This window comes from Trachinotus anak, unplaced genomic scaffold, assembly GCF_046630095.1.
Source record: "Trachinotus anak isolate AG129_WGS33_773 ecotype Australia unplaced genomic scaffold, CSIRO_AGI_Tana_v1 ptg000024l, whole genome shotgun sequence".
Lineage (NCBI taxonomy): Eukaryota > Metazoa > Chordata > Actinopteri > Carangiformes > Carangidae > Trachinotus > Trachinotus anak.
This window is the reverse complement of record NW_027273875.1, coordinates 3,744,743-3,769,765: the sequence shown is the minus strand read 5'-3', so window position 1 is coordinate 3,769,765 and position 25,023 is coordinate 3,744,743. Positions and strand designations below refer to the sequence as shown.

The 25,023-nt window shown below is 40.7% G+C and overlaps 1 protein-coding gene across 2 annotated transcripts in view; it reads right to left on the bottom strand.

The window, feature by feature from the left end:
- The window catches only part of jade2 (jade family PHD finger 2), a 185,294-nt gene that overhangs the window by 91,605 nt on the left and 68,666 nt on the right, over positions 1 to 25,023 (bottom strand). For both annotated transcript variants that reach the window (XM_071461493.1, XM_071461492.1), the window contains exon 5: positions 1,075 to 1,229. In XM_071461493.1, the coding sequence (XP_071317594.1) occupies positions 1,075 to 1,229 (155 nt within the window). The remainder of the gene's footprint in view (positions 1 to 1,074; positions 1,230 to 25,023) is intronic.

Genomic DNA, 25,023 nt, shown 5'->3' with positions numbered 1-25,023 from the left:
GATGCAGCAAAGCAGAGGAGAGAGAAAGTAACAGAAAACTGTAGAAGAAGAGGAACAGAATAGATAGAGATAGCAGGTGATGATAAATGAGGAGAGGATGAAAAAACAAGAGCAAAGAAAAGGAAAGAAAGGGAAAGAGGATGTACATTACAGAATATTAAGAGCATCTGCAGGTTTCAGAAAATTCTGAGACAACGAAAGAGTTTTTTATGCAAGATCATTTTAAGACTGTAAATGGGCGGAAAAACTGCAGATATGAAGCTAGAGGAAAATGATAATTTGTAAAAATAAAACTCAGTTGCAGTTCCTCTGGGAGCCTTGGATATTAACTGACTAATGATAATTGATGTTTGTATTACTTAAATGAACTTTCCAATATTGAAGTCCTAAAAAAACAAAACTCTTGATGGCAGTTTGTTCTGTCAACCTGCAAAACTCAACAGCAAGGGGTTTTTGCAAAGTAATATGAGAGAATATGTTGTCTCTGTTAATCATCCATTGTTCCATCACTACTAGTCTCTAAAATGTGAGATCTGCAGCTTGTTTTCTAATCTACACAATATGTAAATTCAGCATCACTGTCTTTTAGACAGTTGAAAGGAAAAAACAAAGTCATATGAAGCAGATTAAATTTGTTTTCTGACGCTTGATAGTCGAAAGAATTGATGAGTTAATCAAAAAATGAAAATATGGATTAGTTACAGCGCAACCCAGGGATAAGAATTTCACTCAGCACAGTGTTGAGTGTGGATGTGTTTAAGCACATGTAGCTCTGGCACATAAAGTGAATGAGACTGAAATGAAACCACATCATTCATGAGAAATGTTTGCAAATCATTTCATAGGATACACCTTGTTGGAAGTGGATATTGTGTCACAACACAATATCACAGTAATTATAACCATGGTCAACATCTCGGTAAACTCCTTCACCATGATGCAGGTGGCGGTCATGTTGACACATCTCAGATTTTATTGTGGTATTTTCAAAGGTTAAGAGAATCTTTTCGTTCCTTGTCGAAATGTTTTGTGGGTGTTATCATCGAATTACGCAGCAAGTCAATTAGCACTCACCCATCTGTCTGAACTCCTGGTTAACCAGCTCCAGCCAGGCAACGTCCAGATCATCCAGGTCATAGCAACTGTAGACCTGGGTGGGAGGAGGCCGGGTGTCACTCTCCCCCTCCTGCCTGTTGTTCCTCAGGCCACCTGTCGACTCCGGCAGCAGCCTGCATCAAACACAAAGATACATGCAGAAAGTTTATCGTGTGGTCTGGAAACACAACAACAAATCTTATTTCAACATGAATTAACACGACGGGTAAATAAACATCTAATGGGTAAGATTTCCAGCCCTTGTTTGACAAATTAATGAAGCAACAACGTACAACCTAGAGTGCTGCGTTTGCTGGCAGCTGTGTGTTGCAGTGGTGTATCAGTGCACTGTCAACACTTGACCCAATACAGCTCAACCTCCAGTATGTTATGGCAGTTTCATTTTCACAACTTCATTCGGTCATCATTTTCAAAAGCTGTGCAGGCTTGTGTGACCAACAACAAAAATCCTGCACTGCTCATGACAACAGGAATCACTGTGAAGCGCTTCTAATGTCTGGGGCTCTCCCTTACAGTCAGGTCCTGACCTCATGGTCCAGAAAGACTGAATCAGACTTTGACGGATGCCAAAAAAGAGGAGAAAAAAAAAAAAAGCTGTCGAAACAATGACAAATCGAGTGGCTGTAGGCAGCAGTGACAGGAAGCTCCTCCAGGCAGTGTCTGGTCTCTGGAGCCTCGGGCCTGAATGTCTCTCTGTCAACAACAGCAGGAAATGGGGTCAGGAACTGTGCTCGACCCACTGGGAACCAATAAAGACTCAAACACGCTCATACACACATTCATACACACACACATAGAGCCGAGTGTAAAACATCTAGATACTCCAAGAGCTAATAGACACACGTAGACAAAATACAGCAGGAACACATTAGACACACAAATGCCATCAGGCAGGGAGACACCTCACTGGAGAAATCAGAGAAACACTAACACACTGTGCAGATCTCACACGCACCATCTCTCTAAAACAGCCCTGTGTTTGGCATAGTAACACACACACACACACACACACAGACACACACACAGACAAACACACACTCCGCTATAATTCACACACTTGCCTGGCACAGTTGTGACCTTTGTGTGAAAAGGTGAAGAGCGTCAGTGATCACAACAACAAAAACAAAACAACCTTCAGCTCTAGTTCCCGGCTTCAACGGCTCATTATCATACCGCTCAGTTATTATCACCATCCTCCATCGCTGCTGTCACCCTCACATCCAGCAGCACTGTCATCATCATCATCATCATCTTCCTCCTCTTCATCATTATCATTATCCTCCCCATTATCATCACCATCATCATCGACAGCTGCAACAATTTTAATTCAGCAATCTTCACCAGTGACATTTTACCTGTTGCCACAGTAACAAAAACAATCAAATGAACTACTGTTATTAATAGACTGAATCAGATAATGAATAAAATATGAATTTGTATTGATGTGATTTTGTATGTTAACATTATATAATTATATGCAGCAAACTGTACAGTAAACAGTAAAAAAAAGTCCATCATTTGTCGCCACCCTCCTTTTCATTTGTATCCTCCTCAGCCTCTCTTTCCCTCTCTCTGTTCATCCAGTTTTATAATTTTCTCCTCTCCTCTTGCCATCACTTCTACTTCATCTCTCATCTCTTCCTGTCCTCCACCCATTCCACCTTCACTTCTTCTACCTTCTGATTTTGCCTTCTCACATGGTTGTCTGACAGGGAGAGAATGCCTCTGTGGACAAGCAAAACATCGCCCTGCACACATACAGTATAAATGCTCTGCACTATGCTGTCTGCGGCTTTCTTGTAGATGTGCAGATGTCCCGACAAACCCAGGATCCTTCCATTTACAGATCAATCAAAGCAAATTTATATTAATGAATCTAATATTCTACAATCTGTCTGTGAGGACAAATAGGCAGAAAACTGAAACTGTTTTGGCCTGGTATCAGTCTGACATCTGATACTGGACAAACAGGCCTGGCTAGTCAACTGGCAGGGGAGAAAGAAGAGAGATGAAGACACACTGACACACACTGACACACACACACACACAGAAGGGAGAATAGGTTTCATACTGGAGACACTGGGCCGGTTGTTTCTGTTATGTAATGTTAAAAGCAACTTCAGTGTCTAATTACATTAGCGGGTGGTGTTATTGCATTATGAAAGGATAAGGCTGGTGATATTCTATAGTGTCAACAAATCCCCATAAAAAGACCTCAACCAGAAGTGTGTAAATCCATCTCTGTCCCTGTCTGTGGCACTTAGCCCCAAGCATTAGTTTCTTAATAAATATGTAACTCTTTAAAGAAAAAGAGGGCACAAATACAGTATAAACTGTCATTTAAAAAATTACAGCTGGGAAATACGGCTGCAACTATGAAATATTTTCATTATAGGTTCATTTGACGATTGTTTTCTTGATTGGTTGATTAATTGTTTTGTCTATAAGATGTCAATAAAAAGCAAACAATGGCCTTTATAATTCACCTTATCCCAGGGTGACATCTTCACCTGTCTTGTTGTTTTTTCATTTTCAATTTCCTGTCATACATGAGCAAATGTTTTGCATTTTGCATTAAAAAGTACCTCAAATAATTATTCAATTATCAAAACAGTTGACAATTAATTTTCTTTTCATCGACTATTCAATAAATCGACAGCTGCAGCTCTACTGGGAGAACTGTCAGCAACTATTTCACCTGCTGCTCTGGTGAGCATTAACAACAGCAGGAAAGATGATATAAACTACAGAGGCTATGTCACGGTAATGAAGGAACAGTGCAATTCATTGCTTTCATAGATTTTGAAGAACAATGGAGGTCTACAGTGCAGAGGGACTGTATCAGGCCTTGGATACAGTACTTGTTAGTAAAATCTATTCATTGCTGGTTTTGGTCTTTTCATAGGATTTGTTGAGAGTAAGAAAAATATAGAGCATAACCAGGCAAAACCTGATTACAGAGTCCATAATGTGATATCCAGTCAGTAGTATGATATACTGAGATGTAATCAGCACAGTGCTGTTGGATTTTATGATATTATTAGCTTTGTTTTTTCTCATGTAGGCTTTATTACATTTAGTTTTATAACTCTTGGTTGGTGTTTAGTGTTTGTTTGCCTTCTAGCTATGACTGGCGGTGCTGAACTGCTTCAAAGTAGGGAATGGGATGTAATAAAAAACATTAAAAAAAAGAGGAGAAAAGAAAACAGGGGACCCACATGACACTGAGTGAATGATACCTGGACCAAAACTGAAAACCTGTGTTAATTTCTGAACTCATCCAGCTGCTACCCGTGTCAGCTTGTGAAATAATTCTTTCTCACTGATATCAGTTCAAAAGTGGTGGAACACTTTAGAGGTTTAAAAGATAATAATGATAAAGATAATGTCATGTAAATTCAGCACTTCTGTCTACCCTGCCAGTCAGGATTCTAGGTATCGTATCTCTATCACCAGTGTGAGCTCGAGTTGAGTCTCTTGCGTGGCTGTCAGAGGTAAAACAAAACATGTAGGGAGACATGAAACGAAAGAATCACCTCGTAATAAAGTCAAGTCATCCCATCTAAAAGGATGAGAGTCAGTGGGGGTCAGAGCACAATGTGTTCTTCCCAGTATGGTAAGTATCATGTATCCAACAAACACAGACACACAGACACACAGACACACAGACACACACACACATCTTACATAATGTGGGTAAACAAAACCATGTGCAAATGGCCTCCCATTATCCAGGCTTTATCATGACAACAAAGGCAGAGGTAAAGTGCAGAGTCATCTGTCAATACTGACGACAATTACAGCTCTAAGTGAAGCTGTATAGAGATGGTTTGTTTTTTTTTTTTTTACAGGGTTACAACCAATCCAACCAAAATCCAACAATCAATCCATAGATATTCATGTGACCCAGAGAGTTTTAAATTTATAAACTAGAATAAATCAGGTTGATTCAGTTTTGGATGGTGGTTGTAAACATTTAACTTTTCACTTCTTCTTTCTGCCCAAATTTCACAACAGTGTTCATTACAAATTTAATTGGACCATACAGTTGTATAATACTGTTTAGATGGATTGTATAATTGCTCTGGATTTAAACAGTTTGTATTTGTCCCTGGTATTTTCACTGTCCATTAACCAGCTGATAAAGATTCATTTATCAGAGCAGAGAAAGCCGTACAATGTCTGACCTAAGAAATATCAGAAAATAGGGGCTAAAACAAAAAAATTGAATCATAAATGTAGACAATTAGTTAAGATTTTTTAAGAAGAAAACAAGACGAAGGTTTCCTGTCACCAAATCAAAGCTATTCAAATCTTCTCTGTAGACTGATTTCAAGATTTCTGAGTATTTTAAAATATTGACACAAAAGGTTTCTTTTATTATATTTTTAGATTTCAAAAAAATTATCATGAGGAAATCTTCAAAATCACTTCTGTTTACATTTGAGGAGTCCTAATGAGAAGAGGAGCAGAGGGGGAATATTTAGATGTTCCCTCCTTGGAATCATAACAATACGACAGCAGCGTTTTCTTTGATCTTACTTGTGCGTCCCGTGAAATATTTATGAGGAGGAACTACACACTGCGGGGCTCTGATTCTTAAAACAGCAAAAACCAAACACCCCCTTGACTCAATTCCTCCTCCAGCTCTGAGGCCCTGAGCAGAAGTGTCTTGGGTTTACTCCACTGGATGTGCCTCTGGGGAGCAGACGAGTGAGCACTGTAAAGTATATCTTGTGGCGTAACACTCCTGAATAGGATGTTATATGAGCTTGGGCAGGGAGGACAAGTGATTTATCTGTTTGTGTGTGTGAAAGTGAAAGAAAGAGCTAAAGCGATACCTGGGTCAAACAAATGACGCAAATACTTTTTTTCTGAGAGCAAACCGACATCCACAGCCTTTACTTCCAGAGTAAACAGAAACAGCGGGCTAAACTTGCTCTTATTTTATGCAAATGATCTATGTCAGATGTCTAGACAGAGGCACATATGACATATGATCCCCCACAATTTAGTGTTACACCCTCTAGTCGTTTTCTGAGGAATAACTGAAGGTGTACTGCAGCGTAACTCATAATAAGCGAATATTACTAAGAAATAATGGCACGAATATGGGTTATCAGGACCAGAAACAGGACCACAGCAGGCAGCATACATTTAACTATAAAGCAAGACTTTCTGTAAAGAAACCACATTTTGATTTCGGGACGGTTTATATTCATTTTTGGAGTGTTGCAGGACTGTGGTGAAAAAGAAAAAGAGAGAAAGTGGTTATAAAAAACTCGGCCTTCTTCTCTCTCCTCCCTCACATATGTTTCTCACCACTGTGTAAATCGCACTTTCCTCCTTTTCATAAAACGTCAATAATAATCGCTCCTCAAGAAAGGATGAAGTGGATGGTGTTTACATTAGACATTTCCAGTGTGGGCAGAGCGACAACGGCTGAGCTCAGCTCTCAGTCTGACTCTCTACCCACACAGGACACATCTAGATTAAACAGACATCAACTCCTGACAGATCACTCACGAAGAACAGGAAGTCCTGCTAAATAAGGCTGGAAACATATATGAGGCTAAACGGAAAGAATGGGAGGGAGGAGGGCATGGAAGACAGATAAAAAGACAGAGAAAGAAAGATATATACATACATTAGAAAAGAATAAGGGATGAGGGATTAAGGCAGGAAAGGAGAAAAGAATGGAACATAGAATGGAAGAAATGAAAAAACAATCTTTAAGAAAGAAAATGAGCAATGTGGTACGACACAATACGATTAAAAGTTTGAAATATTCCCACTAATGTTTGAAATCTGCCATGTCTCCTTCACTTACACTCCACAACTACTGTGCTATTTGCCATCTGCCTGTCTGAGAGCACACAACCCTAACAGGAGTTTCATTTTTTTAAACCACCTCACAGAAATACTCTTAATTAGCTACAGATGATTAAATTTGCCAGCAACAGCTGTCATTTCAGCTGGCAATATCCACAATTTTGTGCAACAACTTTCACCCCCTCAAAACATGCAAAGACAGATTTGTTAATAATTTGAGCTTTAATTAAAAATTGCAGCACTCGCAGGTTCAGGGTTACTTAAAGCGTTTTCTAGTAAGAAGAAAATCAGGAGAAATTATTTCATTTTTGGTGACATAATTTCGGGCTTATTAAGCTTCAGGGAGAACTTCTGGTGGCGCTGAACCACAAAGCGAAGACCATGATTTTAATGAGTGAAGCCATTGTCTAGTGACTACACTGATGGTTTGTGTTAAGCAGCTGGACATATATCACTGCAGCAATTTCCTCAGGGAGACCCTGGTTGAAAACTGCACATTTTTGAATCCCAATTTAAATCTGATTCATCAATGAGCCATAAAAGAGAGGAAAGACTACGAGAGGAAAGAAGGAATGATAATGATACAAATAAAAAAAAACCAATGTTGAGAATGAGACAGAAGAAATGCAGGAGGAAAGGGTGGAAAAGGTGGTAATAAGATAAGATGGAAGACGGGCAGAGAAATAAAAGAGGGAGGACAGATGGAAGGATGCTTTTCCTCCAGTTTCTGAGTAATTTGATTCTGACTCCAAGAGTAAGAGTCAGGTTTAGTTCATTTTAAGTCAAATTAAAATTCTCCTCTCTTCTTTTCAATTCTGCTACCAAAGCTGCAGAGCCCTTTATCAACACAATAACAGCACCATGGCCAGCAGACACATCTACAGCATCACGGAGGAAGAAGAAGTTTCTTTTACTCTCCATAAAGTCTGAAGGAAAAATTGAAACCCCAACAAAAATGTGTAACATTCAGTCGGCGTGTTCCAGATTGGGGTGTTAGTCTGAATACAAGACGAAACCACTTGTTCAGACGTACCATTTTTGTCAGATGCAAACAATCACTTCCCTGCGTTTACATACTGTGGTCTGTGTGTGTGTGTGTGTCTGTGTGTGTCTGTGTGTGTGTGTGTGTGTGTGTGTGTGTGTGTGTGTGTGTGTGAAATAATCTCTCATTCTTGAAATACCTCATTGTCACAGTACGGCTGAGAAAACTGGCTGGTCTCTTTTCTTCCCTGTAATCCTTCTCTTTCTTCCCCTAGTTTTCACACCAGACTCACTGTGTGTGACAGAGGGTGAGTGAGTTGTGCCAACAGCCCCTTATCCTTGGACGACCCGTACAAAATCCCCCTCCTCTCAAACACACTCCCATATCAGCATGCAGACTGGAGCAAGAGAATCAGGCCAGCATCCAACAGGGCACAGGGTTACCCACCCCAGGGTCCAGGCACAAACCTGTATGGTGCTGGAGGGTGTGTGGGTGTGTGGGTGTGTGTGTTTGTGTGTGTGTGTGTGTGTGTGTGTGAGAGGGTCTGCAAAAACAGGATTAACCTTTTTAATAGGGCTAGGGGACATTTCGCTCGAATGTGTCCTATTCAACCCTGAATTCTCTAATACCTGATTTTATGGCCATTAGGGGGCAGCAGAAACAAGCTGGGAACACAATACATCAACGCCACCAAACAATTGACAATCTACATATCCAGCAGTTACAACTTTATAATTCATTTGAAGTCAGAGCTTATGGCTAACTGATGAACCGAAGTCCAGCATTCACTCTCCTTGTAGCTTTGTTTTCGGTCTCTATCAACTGCTAAAATCTGCAAAAATTTAGCTGCTAAATGCTCCACGATGTTCACCGGATAGTCAGGTAGTAGCTCGTCTGTCTGCGGTTTGGTGCTCAGCCATGAATGTATCTAAATGATGGACGACATGACGGCTTCTATAAAGTAAAGCCAGAACATATTCATCGCCCCCTGGTGGCTTGCTGCAGTTAAGGTCACAAACCCCGCCCTCTTCATGTTAGCAGATGGGACAGGAGCCAAACTAAAAAAATCAGTGCACGTCAAATAAAATTTTCCCAAAGGCAGTTTCTGTCATTTCAGGTAGCTCTTATCATGTTTAAATAATTCACTTTCAATTAGTTATTCAGTGTTATAAAACTGCCACGGCCTGGATATGAAATTGCTCTGCAACCCTACTTCCTCGCTTATGGTTATAAATGAAATACAGGGCAAGCTTATTCATTCTTACCTTGTAACCAGATGAAGTACATCATGAAATAAAAATATGAAAGACATGAAATGCTGCTGCAGCAATGGCAGCTTGTTTACTTTTGTGTTCAACCCAGAGTCACCAATATGTCTTCAATACTGACACAAACGACACGGATTCCTCCATAGACAAGAAGGAATGGGACTGACAGAACCTGACAGATGTTAATAAATTGTTGACACGTGTACACACACACACACACACACACACACACACACACACACACACACACACGCACACACGCACACACACACACTGGTGGATTGTTACAGTTTTGCTTTGGAAAAAAGAGTCATCTTCATGTCATATTTATATGGAAAAAAAAACACACACCCAAAAAATCCCTTAGCATAGACAGTCATCTTTGTTTTATTTATATGAAATAAATAATGTAAATATCTCTCTCTCTCTCACACACACACACACACACACACACACACACATACACACACAGAAACTGTTACTGCTACAGTGATAGTCGGGAGCAGTGAGTCATCTTCATGTCATATTCATGTCAACGAAATCAATCATCTCCCCAAACACACAAACATCATTTGCACAGTGACCTTTCAGAGATGACTCACCCCTGTGAAGTACCACACACACTAACACACAGAAACACAAACACAGATCATGTAAAGCAGTCTTCAATCTTTCAAAATAATCACCCTCATCTCTACAGCATGGCGATCTCACTGCGGATCTTTAGCACTGGTTTAAAACCATTACCTCCTTTTAACTTCACTCAGGGCAACTGTTATAAAATCAAATCAGATGATCACATTAAACGGAACGCTGACAACAAGCAGCAGCAGAAGACAGAGCAGGCCGTAAATATTAATAACTGAAATACATAATATATACTGAAGCCAAGTTTTCCTCCAGCAGAAACTGAACTTTACTTGAGGGATTAGAAGAGAAGAAAAACAGAACAGTGTGAGGAACTACTCTAACTTTACCAAGGAGAGGATGTTAGAGAGCTGCCCACACTGTTTGACTGACAGTTGATCACTGGGAGGTACAGTGTAGAAACACCACAGTAATGAGCGCTGAGCACCGAAGATAGAGAGAACATTTTTAAAAATGAGAATCCAGAGAATTACCATTTTAAGTAGGAACTCATGAATCAAAAATGTGGCTTCATTATCGTCTCTCTTTTCACCGTTGTCTCTCTCTCTCTCTCTCTCTACCTGCTATTACTGTCAGGTCTATGTCTGTGTTAGGGCTGCACAGCAGATTTAAAGAAAACAGTAAATGGTTACTAACAACATTTCCAAGAGTTTGTCTATTTTAATCTTTGAGTGAAAGCATGAAATGTCTCAGGCCAAGAGCAACGTGTCCAGTAAAACCACACTATAATATTTGATTAAAGGCCAGATGGAAGTTTAGCCAAGTCTGGTTTATAGAGAAAGGGGTCACATAAAAAAAAAAAAAGTTTTATGTAAAAATTAGGGACAGCCACAAAAATATTTTAGGTTTAGGGACTTTCTGTGTGTCCTTTTTATTGGTGAAATTATATGTAGACATCATTTAAAAGCCTGTGGTTGGATATCCTACTTTGAGAGTCTGAAAAAAATTGACATGAGAAATTCATGTTTGTGAATGTGCAGAAAATGTTTCTATTTGTCAAGAAAATTGATTGAGAATTTGTGGAAAACACAAAGCCATAAAGTTGAAGCCATAAAGTTGAATGTTTAGGTCGAAGTTTAAGGGAATGAATTTCTCATCCCCACAACTCATGGGGTTAAGGAGAGAGTTTTTCAGGGATTCTTTGTGCACAGGAAGCCACTGTCACTGTGTGTTTTACAGTGAGCTGCCATTTTGTTCTGTGGTTCAGATGCCAGTACAGTCTGCCTGTTGTCATGGATATGACTCAGACTTATTAACACCACTACTCTAAAGCACTGCAGGCTACAACACACACACACACACACACACACACACACACACACACACACACACACACACACACACACACACACATACACACACATAAAAGAAAAATCACTACATGTACACAGCCACCGCCAAGTGCACAAACGTATACTGAAAGATACACATACACAATCAAAACTTTAGTTCTCAAGAGTGCATGCATATGTGCAAAACCAAACTCTCAGCAACACACACATGCATAAATAGATGCTAACACACACAGAGAGAGAGAGAAAGAGAGAGAAACACACACACCACTCTCAGTGTGTCGCCCTGTTTGCCTTCCCTCTCCCCTCTCCAAACTCCCACAGTTCCTCAACAAACAGTAAAAAAAAATATAGAAACACAACACCCCCCCCCCCCCTCCCAAGCTCCTTTCTTCCAGTCCTATCCTCAGAAATGCGCGAACAATGTTAAACAAAAGTGACGAAGAAAGACGAAAGAAATGTAGGGTGCAGCGGAGAGAGTGAGAGAAAGAAAGACGGATGGGTAGTGTGTTTGTGCCTCAAGCAGGGTTTGGGCAAACGAGACGGGGGGAATGTTTTCATTCATATTTTCCACCCAGTTAGTTGGGAGCCAGAGAGGCACAGGAGTGAGAGACAGACACAGTGAGAGGGGCGAGAGACTCACAAAGAGAGGATCAAAAGTGGAAGCGAGAGCAGACAGGAGACACCAAAGATTTTTTTTTTTTCATGTTTTGTGGCACACTTCCACTTCAGTTCTCCCAGCTTGTTTCCTGAGCTTCTCTGTGCCTCGCCTTCTTCTCTACCCTCCTCAGCCCATATCCACCTGTACCTGGGTTGGGGTTTAAAAGCATGATATCATATCTGAATCAAGTGTCTAGTCTGAATCCTTTCAAATCCCTTATCAATCCCTTACCTAGCTGTCAACTGGCCATTTAAAGGAACTCAAGTGAAACAAATCTAATTTTAACTGATGCTTACAACCTGTAGCTACAAGCTGAAAATAAGATGAGGAGCAGGAGACATTAAATGTTCATTGAACATGAATCTGACACAATAGAGTGGAAGGTGAAGCCTACTTGCTTTTGCACACTTCACTTCACAAGCTGCTTGCGCCAAATACTGAAGGTCCAGATTCATAACTACGAAGCTGATCATTTTAAAGATTTTTTTTTGGGAGGGGGGGATTTTTTGCCTTTATTGATAGGACAGAAGAGTGACAGGAAGAGAGAGAAGGGGAATGACACGCAGGAAAGAGTCGGCCCGGTCAGGAGTCGGGGGCATCCGCTCATGTGGTACGCGCCCTAACCACTCCACCATCGGGCCGCCCCCTGAAGCTCGTCAATATTACATTGATATGATATGAATGAAAGTTTAACTTGTGACAGACAGACTGTTCCAGTCCACTTGTCATCATACAGTCAGGCTAGACAGTGATGTTCCTCTCAGATAAAAATCTTTGGCATATTAACTAGACATTATTCAAGTTTCATTTTGTTAAACTACTCACAGAATTTAACTACCAGCAGCTGATTTAATCTGCAACAAGTAGCGTGTATCATCTCTACCTACACAAGGTGCGCTCAGTTCCCGCCAAAAAGGAAAAGCTTAATACCTCATTGTCATGTATATTGTCCTTTGTTAACAAAACAAAAAGAAGAATCCAAAGCAGAGCAGCCTGTTGTAACCCTAATCTGCAGCTTCCAAAATTGAAGAGCTGTTTTGAGGAATTTGAAACCTACATTATTTACATAATTACAATAGTTATGTGCTTCCTTCTATCTTGGCACGTGGCCACATTTGTTGGCACATTACCACTGTTAAATGTTGGTAAACAGAATATGCATAAAACCATTGGCAGGATCATCCATCATGTCACATTCATTCACATGTGCATGCATACATGGGCGTCTTTGCAGGTGTGCAAGACAGTAAGAAAATGGGGGCCCACTCTGACAAACACTGCTCCATAGCACCACGTGCAGCGAGAAACTCCACGCACCACCTTTAGGTTTGTGTAGGCACAAAACATCCGATCATTTCTGAAGTCACTGAAGCGAGTTATCTGGCCGTTTAAAGGAACAAAAATGATAATTAAATAATTTTAAACACTAAACTCGCAGCAAAATTTCAATTCAAATCTCCTGGAAGAAGAAACAGTAACTTTTCCAGCCTGCTCATTGGCAGGAAAAAGATGCTGGCAAGTGTCTGGTTATCGCACAAGCTGCTCAAGAGAAATTAGATTATCACTCTATGCCTTTTTTGGAACATAAACTATTTCACTTGAATAGGTTAAGAAAAAGCAGTGACTGAAATGCATAAGCTCACTTGCCATTTGTGGTGGCCTTATGAATGTGAACTGACTTCCCACTGCAAAGAGCTGTGTAATAAAATGCAAGAACTGTCATTATGGGATGAACTGTCCCTTTAACGGAGCTATATGTAAGTTTTGCTATTGCTATGCAGACAATGTTAGCATTAACAGCCGTTTACTTCGCAGAATAAAGGAAACTTTGCAAGTTGAGCACCAAACTTCATACCTTTACTTTGTTTAGTATCGTTTCTTTTCTTCTACTGAAGTTAGCATGCTAACCAGTTAGCTCCAACTCAGTCTGCCCGTCTCGTCGCTTTCTGATACTGAGTCACTATAACTTCCAGTCTGCCCTGATGAAGCAGCACTGCTCAGAGGGCATATTATAACCTTATAACACAACAATGGTTGACGCTCTTGGCAAGACTAAGTGAGTAAACAGCTGTTAATGCTATCGTTGGCTAAATAGTAACAGGAAAATTTACAAATAGCTCCTTTAAGAGGATTGTAGGCACTTCTAAGAAAATCAGGAGCACATTACTTCACTTCAATGTCATTGTTCACAAGTTGGTGTAATCAGGGTATGAATAACTACCCACTAATATTGCCCCCATGCACCACAAAATCAAGGAACCTTGGAACAAAAATATCAAAGAAAAGAAAGTAAAGAGTGTATATTCTGGGGCTCCTTGATGTGACCAAGTTTTGGGAACCAATAGTTTAACAGGCTTTTCACAGTCATCCTGTCCTTAGGCAGGAGGGGAATGTCACCCAACAGAGCTACAATGTTCCCTGTGTTCCTTTTAGGAGGAAACACTAATACCTCTTTATATAAATGATTACACAACACTCGGCCAGTTCACAAGAAGGGGCTCCGGGTGTGTGTGTGTCTGCTGGAAGGGGGGCTGAAACACACACACAGGCATACACACACTCATTCACACAGAAAAACACATGAAAAGGCAGAAAAACAAACACAGACAGTCATGCACAAAAACACAGACAGACACGGAAACACACAAAACACAGACAAGTAAACACGAACTGACAGCAACAATGTGTTTACACGCACACACATACACACATAAACACACACACACACACAATGAATGGAACAGACTCACTGATGGGAGACGCCTTCATTGTGCAGCTCTGTTAACAGACGCCCCTCCCTCACTCAGCGCTCTGCACTGCACACGCTGGTTCATTTAAAGCCCTAACCTGGAAATGTTATTGTTCATGATAACATTGCTGAGGTGGTGGGTTTCCAACCAAAAAAGACAGCTGCATTAAAAATTGCAGAGGTAGGGGGGTGCTTACAGGTACCAGAGAGGAAGGAAAGTAAAGTTTGAGTAAACGCGTCCAGTTTGAAGGTTTATAAAGACACCAAAACACAGTTTTAATAGCAGTTTATAATACTATGCTAAGAAAGATTTTCAAGTCTATAAAGTCATCATGGCAACAATCAACAATTGTCCTTCATCTTCACGATCACGAGGTAAACAGTAGAAATACCTCATCCTTGTTACAAAGTAACGAGAAAGTAATCTGTGTACGACCAGATGACATCACATTGTGTGGCGCTTCACTCTTTTCTTGCTGGACAACTCTAGCTAGTTTATTTTTTTGGTCTTGGTTTTTATCCACATTGGCACCCTCACTGTGCCAATTCTGTCTCCGTGAAATGAATGAGGTGGTGTTTTTTCATGAAGTCCTGATGCCCCCAAAGTGACCAATAAACCACTTCACTGGTTTAAAACTACTGGTATTTTGTGATGGACGATATGTCTGCTGCCACAGAGGAAATTATTTCCTAATGCGAATTAAATGTCCTCACTTCTGTCCAACAGAATCCAACAGTCGGAGAAAAATGTTCCTGTGCTTCCAAACAACCTCATCCAAGAGCTTCACTGAAGTATGTTTGAGTAATTTCATTGAAAACCAGAATAACTGAAAGCCTGGTCACATTCAGCCGAATGTTTTGGAAATCAGCAAACATCTGATTCCACTGATAATCGCAGATTCTCCTACAGATGGTAAAAAGAACTTGTTGATAATGTTATTTTTATACAACACTTTATAAGGTGTTTAAATATGTCTTCTTTTAGTCAGTGTTTTATGCCCAAAAGGCACTGTCATCTCATACATTATTTGGGCCACCCTGGCTCATGCCCAAATATAACTCCTCTAAACTCTTAAGATGTTTTGAGTTAAAAACGGAAATGTGGCTTTATGAACTCTTCCATCAGTCCCCATGACTCAAACTACAAATCTACAGGTCTGTTACATATTAATAGGCTTTTTACAGCTGGACACATTTTAAAACACCATATGTTTGACTGTCATGTGTTATCTGAGGCTGCATTAAAGTCCCAACATCAATGTGAGGATGATGAAAACAAGAAGATTGCTGCGCCACATTTTGACAGCTTTAGCTGCCCTTTGGTTCACTTTGAGATTACAGCCTGGGGTTTTAAAATGTGACTCCTCATTCAGATCCAATAAAACGCTGCCGAAAAATAGACTGGGGAGCAAATAAAAGGTCTTGTGGAAAAACATGTTGACAGGCTTTCAGTCTGATAGCACTGCCTTGCCTCTGTTCTTCGGTGTGTTTGTGTGTTTATTATCGCAGCGTTTAGGCATATGAGATGGCGTCAGTGCTTTCCCTGAAAGCGAAATGCATCTGTGCTGTGGGTATTTGTGTGCATAGGTGTGTGTATGTAAAAGCAAGCTATTTTGTTTTAGAGGGTTCGGGCCCTCATTATATGCATGAGGCAAATCACAATTTGTGCACCCGTATGTGTATGTGTGTGCGTGTTTGTGCGTGTTTGTTTCTGTGCCTTTGTAAGACAGATCAGAGTAAGCGTGTGGGAGTTGTTTTAAAAAGCTCCCTTGAAAGATAAGAGACCAGAGAGGAAAGCAAAAGAGATAGGGGGCTACAGGGTGAGAGCGAGGGAGAAAAAAGAAAGGAGTGTAAAAGGCGGAGAGACGAGGTAGAGATGAAAAAAAAAAAGTGAAACAGGACACAGAGTGAGAGCGGACACAGAGAGTAAAGGTGGTTATTTCACCCCTTACATGTTGTCCTGTTTTGGATGATGTCATGAAAGTTACAATCTGCAATGTGTGTGTGTGTGTGTGTGTGTGTGTGTGTGTGTGTGTGTGTGTGTGTGTGTGTGTGTGTGTGTGTGTGTGTGTATAAATTGGTTTTCACCTGCTGTGGGATAAGGATGAGTCACTTTTCTGCAGGAACAAATGTAATCTACTATAGTGTGTATATACTAGATCTGTGTGTGTGTGTGTGTGTGTATGTGTGTGCACACAACACTAAGCCCTTCCTACACTGACTTGATAGGTAGGATTACAATATTACATTTCTATACAAGGCTGCAATATACAGACACACACACACACACACACACGCACACACACACGCACGCACACACACACACACACACACACACAAGCAGGGAGAGCTGTTTTCATCACCTCTTCACCTCACAATACATCAGTGACACACTTACACACCTGTGACCTTGTCAGTATTCTATTCAATCTGAATCCAGCATCCACTCTACTTATCAAACGGTAACATAATTAATATTCACAATCTCTGGCCACAAGCGGAGCAAACAGGGAGCAGAAGATACTAAATGTTGATTATGAATCTGACACAATGAAATAACAGTTGTAGCCTAGATATTGGTCCTGATTCAGAACTATTAATTATATATATGCGCCTATATAAGTTGTGGCCGTATAGAAGTATTTGGTGATTTCAAATATGGAAACTAGACTGACTAATCACCACAAAAACCAGTTCGACAAGACAACACTGACTAGAGCACAGTGTTGTTAAAGAGTCGCACTTGTTGCTCTAACAAATGAGCTTTGGTTTGTCGAGAGTGCATTAACCATACAGCAGCCAAAAGTTTCATTTTGGTCATCAACATTAATTAGCTGCAGCTCATACAATGTGCCAGTGGCAGAATTCTTCATTATCATTTAAGCAGCAAACGCAGCGGTCAGTGGCCGGCTTCAAATGAGGAGCAGTAAGCATCCTGGTGGCCTGGTGCTTAGGATCCTGCCATTTGGCTACAATGTCACCAGCTTCATTCTGGCTAGAAAAGCTTTGTTGCTTGTTGTGCCCCCCTCTCTCTCCCCCCATGTTTACACTCACCAGCAAATTAAGGTGAAATGCCAAAAAAAAAAAAAAAAAAAAAAAAAGAAAAAAAAAATTGAAAATTTTGAAGCCTGCTGCCAAAAGACAAGATTTAGACTTGGAGTCAGTGGGTGTCTTAGACACCTGGATCCAAATCTAAAAGACAACAAGCAAGCAGAGCCCGACATTATTATGTAATGATGTAGGCTGTCTTATGGTCACAATCTTCCATTTGTGCTCTTTTCATTTGCACGCTTTTATTTTTGCTTTTATTTTCTGCTGCAGGCTGCTATCTGTTCCAGCAATGACTGAATTTCCCAATAGGGCTGATTTAATCAAACTTAATCAAATCAGATCTAATCTAATCTAGTCTGTGATTTATAATACCGCTATCTACTATTTCAGAGGAACAGCCAGAAGACTCTCCTTACTCCCTCCTCCTCACTGTCAAAGCCACGTGTGTTGCCCTGAATACAGACAAGCGGATAAGAAAAAAAAAAGAAATACAGAATGAAGAATTATTGCTCCCCTGGCGCCTTAAACACCACCACCACCACACACACACACACACACACACACACACACACACACACACACACAGCAAGAAAATGATGGGAGCAGACAGTCAAGTGTTTTCAGTTCTGTGAAACATATAAAGGTCATGAATATTAACACAAACCAGTTGGTGACTGGGGTAGAGAGAGAGAGAGAAACAGCGAGAGAGATGTGGTTTTGCTGTCATGCTGTCAAGCAAGACGCGAGAGTGTGCGTGAGAGAGAGAGAGAATGAGATCGTTTCTGGGAAGGCGAATCCAACCAATTAGCTGCAATAAACTGTCCTGAACTGGATCATTGTCAGCACTCTTAAGTAGTAGAAAAAAAAAAAAAACACCAGTGAGGAGACAGAGACGGAGACGGAGAGTCATGAGCTCTGCTAATCAGCGGAAGAAAACCTCCGAGCTTGACTCTCCATACCACTCACACAGACACAAACTGACAAGTGTGCACATTAAAGAGCACAAAGTCAGCTTGTTTATGATAAGGCGAGAAAGGTGAGAGGAAGAAAAAGGGTAGGAGAGAGGTTGAGGGAAGAGGTGAGAGAAAAGGGGGAGACAGACAAATGGTAAAAAGATGGAGGCCTCATGCTCAACACTTTTCCATTTCTCAAATACAATTTACACCTTGACAGCAGAAGTTAACATCATGGGATATCATGCTCATACACACACAGTATAACCAAGAGTATATGGACAACCCTGGCTTTACATTTTTGTGCACCTTTGGTCTGAAGCCGTTTTTCATTGACTGGACAAGGCCCTTTCATTCTACAGCATATGATGCTATTTTAGACAGTAGCATGTTTCCCACTTTGTGGCAGCAGTCTGGGGAAAGCCCTTTCCTGTTTCAGCAGGACAATGCCCTTGTGCACAAAGCCAGATCCATAAAAATGGTTTTCCCAGTCTGGTGTGGAAGAACCGGCCTGGCCTGCACAGAGCACTGACCTCAACCTCAGAGAAAACCTATGGGTACAAATCCAAATCCGACTGTGAGCCAGGCACTTATCACCTAACATCAGCGTCCGGCCTCACTAATGCTCTTGTAGCTGAATGGGAGCACAGCTTCCAGAATTACATACAAAGCCTTCATAAAAGAGCGGGAAGTAACAGTAAACAAGAAAGAAAAACTAAACAGGAAGTGTTATCTCACTCTCTTGGAAAAAGTCCAGTAAACCAAAATTCATTCATTGGACTAAAGAATTGTCCATAACATTACCTCAGGAAAGAATAACTGACATTTCTTATTAAAGGTAAACACTGACTCTTTGAAAACAATTGGGGTCATTTTCTACAATATATGGAGAATGTGGATTGAAGTAATGTGATGAATGTGGCAGATGAGGTATAAATGCAAGTGGTCCTCTGCAGTTGCTAAACTGATTCCTTTTAATAGTTGGTTGTTGTGATCCATGTCAACTGTGATTTTGAGCTTGGCAATGACGTACAAACATATATATGTGCATATAATAATACAGAAACCCTTGTGAAAAGAAGACAAACTCGATTTAGTTTTTTTTTTATGTGGTTATATCTGTTTTTAATTTTTAATTATAATTTTCCTTATCTTCCAAATGTGTGACATGTAAGGGAAGCCCTAATTTTCATGTCTTTTGATATCTCCCTTGTGGATGAGAACTCATTTGTTTTTTTGTTGTTGGAAGCAATTTGAAAATGTTAATGATGTTATTGCTGGAAAAAAAAGGAAACTTCACTTGGTTCTTATTTTGTTGTCAGTACATTCAATATTAAAACTAGAACAGAGGAAACTCTCAGGGACACTCAGACAGAGAACTAGTGGCAGGCTGCGAATACATTAGTGGCCTGAGTCTGAGTGACACACTTGGCAGGGTCAAGCACATTTGATCTGGACAGGACACTGAAGATGTGATTGTAGTGTCCCAAAACAGCGGGGCACCAACACTGACACAGCAAAATAGTGACAAGGTCACTAGCAAATTCTCATTCTGACAGTCTGACCTGAGCCCATCTCGAACCTGACCTCAGGCTGGTCCTGCCCACAAAATCCAAAGAGCCAATGAAAGGGGAGATGTGGAGAGACGTTAGGATGTTGTGAGAAAGATGGAGAGAGTGTGAAATGAAAAGAGAGGTGGAGAGGGAGGGATTATTAAAACAGACAGAAAGTGAGAGCACTTACTCCCACCTCTCTCCATGTCTGCTCTTCTGTGTCACCCCGAGACAAGAGTTAATAGGCCAACTTTCTGCCTCTGCTCCTCCAGCAGCCCGATACTGAGAGCTGCTTCACTGCAGAGCCTCCAGCTACCCTGCCAGCAATTTGTCTTTTTGCCAACGCAGGGGTTTCCCCCCCCCACTTTTTTTTTCTTTTGCTAAATCAACATTTCTTAAGTAAATACAGCACAAACCTGTGGTGTATTTGTGCTAAGTGTAGCATTTTTACCATCAGTAAATCATTAGCATATTCATTTTGTGATATTAGTCTAATAATCACAAACAAACAAGGCACTTGCCCCATTGTAAGCTAGTCTCTTCTGGCAGTTATACAGTGTGCCACCCAGGCAAATATCAACAGAGATCAGATTTATTGATCTACAGCACAAAACAGGAAGTGATGCTCTTTTTCTTTCTCCATGGAGACAGGTGCTGAGTGACACTGTAATTAAATAGTTTAATTACCAGTTGGTTTTGGTCAAGTGAGTTACAACAAGTGGTTTGGCCTGAATATGACCTTCTTCCTTTAGATCTGCTGCTGTGCTACACAACAGTTGTATCTGAAATAGTTGTCCAATCAGCAATCGGCGTGATTAAGAATGGGGATCGCCATCTTCCTATCTTGCTAGCTGGCTACATTCACCAAAAACAGACATCAGCAGCCATAATGTCAAGCTGAGTGATACTAAAAGGCCATTCAGTCTCATTATCAGGCTGTTACAGGAGTGATGTCTCTAATATTCTACATGTATGTAAACAGGCGTGGACAAAACATTACGGTGACCATTCAACGTAATGCTGTCCACAAGATTTCAAAAATTACATTCATAAAACTGCTGCGCTATCCCACTGATGGGTCACAAAATAAACCTGTTACAAAAACACTGTGGCTTTTCTTGGCCCTTTAATTTAATGTCTTTTATTTTAACGTCAGTTCCTCATTAACCTTCTTCCCCTGTTAATTACAAAAGCGACCACAGTGCAGTTGCAGCCAGATGTGTGAAAGGCTGACTGGTTGCAATTTTCTGTTTGTACCTCTACTTTTTCTCTGCAGCTGTCAGTGCGGGCACACGCACACACGCAGGCACGCGCACACACACACACACACACACACACACACACACACTCCCCCACCCCCACACATACACCTGGCCTGTTGTTAAAGAGTAAGAGGCGGGTGATTTCCCACTTTAAAATGTGGGATGTGTATGGCTGAAGTTTGGATGTTAGTTGGAAGGAGCACTGGAGGAGAAATCACTCAAAAAAGGAGGGAAACCTTTTTCTCAGCGTTATACTTTCCCTTTATAAAACAGATATTTGTGACTGGAAAGAGAAATCCAGCTCTGTTCTGCAGCACCCTGTGCTCGTCACAGAGCTTTCATAGCTTTCTGAACATCAGCACAGCTCCGACTGTTGTTATTGACAAATTGAACGTAGTTGCCTCTGATACAGGAAAAATCACCCAAACTGTGAAACACGACAGGATTTTCTATTCTGAGGCTGGCCCAGGTCCAAGTTGTTGGTGACATTAAGGTTAAAAAGTCTCATGTGCTAATTCCTAAGTAGTGTTGGGGGAAAAAAATGTTTCTATGATCATCTTACATCAACAGTTTAAAGGACAGCATTGCTCTTCCAATTTCAGTAATCTAATAGCAGTTAAGGTTCAAAAAGATAAAGAGGGATTCTTCAGCCTCATTACTCTCATACCATACATTCAAAAATTTCCCTTGGCTTATCCTGCATTCAAATTAAATCTGTTGTTTGATGTCTGTCTTTAATCGTTGTGTCTTCTGTTGTTCATGTACTTGTAGAGCTAGAACTGCGTCGATTTTACATATGAAGACAAAAACAGTGGCAAAAACAACTTAGAAAGTCCGAGTTTCAAAAGTATATCTTGTGAGCACTGTACATGAGAAGAATTCTCTATGAACCCAAGTATATGCTGTAAACACTCAGTGTTTACTGCACAGTACATTAACACTCAGTGTTTACACCATAGTACATAAATGATGAAATGAGGAGCGAAAAATGTTTCTCAGAGCAATAATCTGAGATGTAACTCTGTACCTAGTTCTTTTTCTTTTTTGTTTTTTTGGCTGATATATTAAACTAAACTTCTACTACTAAAATTAAATGTCAGTGGTTCCCTTCTGTTGTTAATTTATGCTTTACTCTGTGTTTATTTCTCATTACAAGATGCTGGTTAGAAGTGCTCGCCATTGCTTTTTAATGCATGGAGAATATATGCATCAGTGTATTTAGTTAACAAGTAATTCAATATCAATTAATATGATTAAACGTCCCTGCTTTTGTTGTAATTTTAGGCATAACTTAAGATTTTGCAAAGAAAGAGAACTTTCAACTGAGCAGTGTAAGTCAGAACATTTATTCCAAACAAACCGGTGTTTTTAATGACTCTGCAGATTTAACTTCTCAAATAGCTTAAATATTGTGTCATGAAATATTACAGACTTGCGGGTTTCTTAGTTTGGTAAAACATACTTCTCTTTCAACCTGCTATGAGGTTCTGAGGAGAGTATGTAACAGCTGAAAGGTAAGTCATTCCTCATACACTGCTTTGCCAACCAGTCCAATAATTGGCTTGGACTCTGCAAAACATGTCAGCCCAACAAGGCAGAGGAAAGATGAGGAACGATCTGCTAATAATCTGTAGAAGCTTTGATTCCTTTCATGCCATCGACTCTCATGATTCTTCTCCTGTGATGCTTCTAAGTTCGAGGAAGATGATCCAGATCTTCACAGCAGGGGGCTGTGACTGAACACCGTAGCTTACCAGCTTTTTAGTCATATGAATATCATCACTTATTATTTTTATTACTTGGTTTTTCTTTAAAGGTCTCAGGGGAGTCCAGACTGTTTACATACCAAGTTTTAAATGGTAACTGATGTCAGTTGTTGTGGTGTGTTTGTTATTGTGTGTCTTCCTTTTCTTCCTGTGACTGTGAAACTAATTTCCTCTGTAGGGACAGTATGGATGACCTTGGATATTTTTCCTAATTTACCCACTGTTGTGATGGGAAAACTACTGATTTGAGTCATGTTTCATGTTTTTTTAATAGAAACTTTAACATGGAAACCCATGAGATACATCTTCTTACTTGACAAGACAACAATGCAGTTGTTTTCTATTTATTCAAGAGTTCCAAAATTCATGGTTGTGTTTCTCTTTTGAAAATATTGCTCTATCTAGGCACTAAACCCAGCCCAGTGTCAACTTTATTACCACAGACACTGTGGGAAATCCCTGTAGGCTTTCAAAGTGAGACAAGAGGGGGTGGAATAACGGGTTGAAGCAATGAAGCCTTGGGCAGGCACGCACTCACACTCACAGGCATGTCCTAACACACATACTACACATGTACACATCAAGAGTGAGGGGCTACCCCAGTACCGCCTCCATACATTTCTCTCACACACACACACACACACACACACACACACACACACACACACACACACACACACACACTCCCACCCTCTTCCTGCATTCCTCTCCTGTCTGACACACTTCCAGTAAGCCCACCAGCACTTCAAAAACAGCCCACCACCAGCAGCAGCAGCAGCAGCAGCAGCCCTCCAGACGACAGCGGCTGCTAAAAACATGCTCAGCTCTGTCGCACACAAAGTCACAAACACCACCATCTTACTGGAAACACCCCACAGGTGCAGCCAATGCTTTGGCTGGGTTTGGTATGTTTCTCCAGCCTATCAACCACCTTGGCATAGGCCAGAGTTTGCGGTCTGTAAATCAAGTTTGCTTGTAAAAGTAGTTCAAGTGCCAGTTGAATTTTCTGTTTCAACAGTTTCCCTTCTGCTCTAAGAAGTCTTCATTGTTAACATTAGAGCTAAAACGATTTGTCTACCAGCAACTATTTTGATAAACAATAGTTATTTTTCCAGTAAACACACCAAACATTGCCTTGTTCCAGCTCCTAAACTGTGAGGATTTTCTGCTTTTCTTCGTCTTATGTGACAGTAAACCAAACATCTGGAGTTTTAGTCAAACAAAACAATCAATTTGAAGCTGTTAGCTTGGGCTCGATGAAGACCAAACATTTAATTTAGCCCTAGTAAAATTTATGCCATAGAGTTAAGTGCCTCTATTTAATTTTCCTCTTTTTTTCAGGAAATTAAGGATTTTCTTCCATCCATTCGTCCATCCATTTTCAGCTGCTTAATCTGGGGTCAGGTCACGGTGGCATCAGGTACCTGCATGGTAGTCCAAGACGTCCTCCTCCCCTGATTTTCTTATTGCAGTGGAAAATGCATCAGCTCTCTATTTTCTTTGTTGATGCTGTAGCCTCCTCACCTGCTGCTGGGCTGTTTTGATGAGTTTTGTTTCAATTACTTCTCTGCATTAACAGAGCACATTGCTTCAAGTCGGCTCCTCAGAGGTACATTCCCGCGTGCTTTAATTCTGTGCCTGAAAGCTTCGATTAAACCCACATACACAGAAAACAGCTGATAGGCAACACAAGGGAGAGGAGAGACGAGCGGGGGTACTACTGTTATTTGCTGAAGCAACGGCAAAGCTCTTTTGTGTGTCCATCAGTCTCTTTCCCTCTCTTTGTCATTCCCTGCAGATCTGCAGTCGGTGTACCGCTCCACTCAACCGCCTCATCTACCTGTTTGTTTACTTATTCCCTCAGTTCCTCCACCATCAACATCCCTCCTC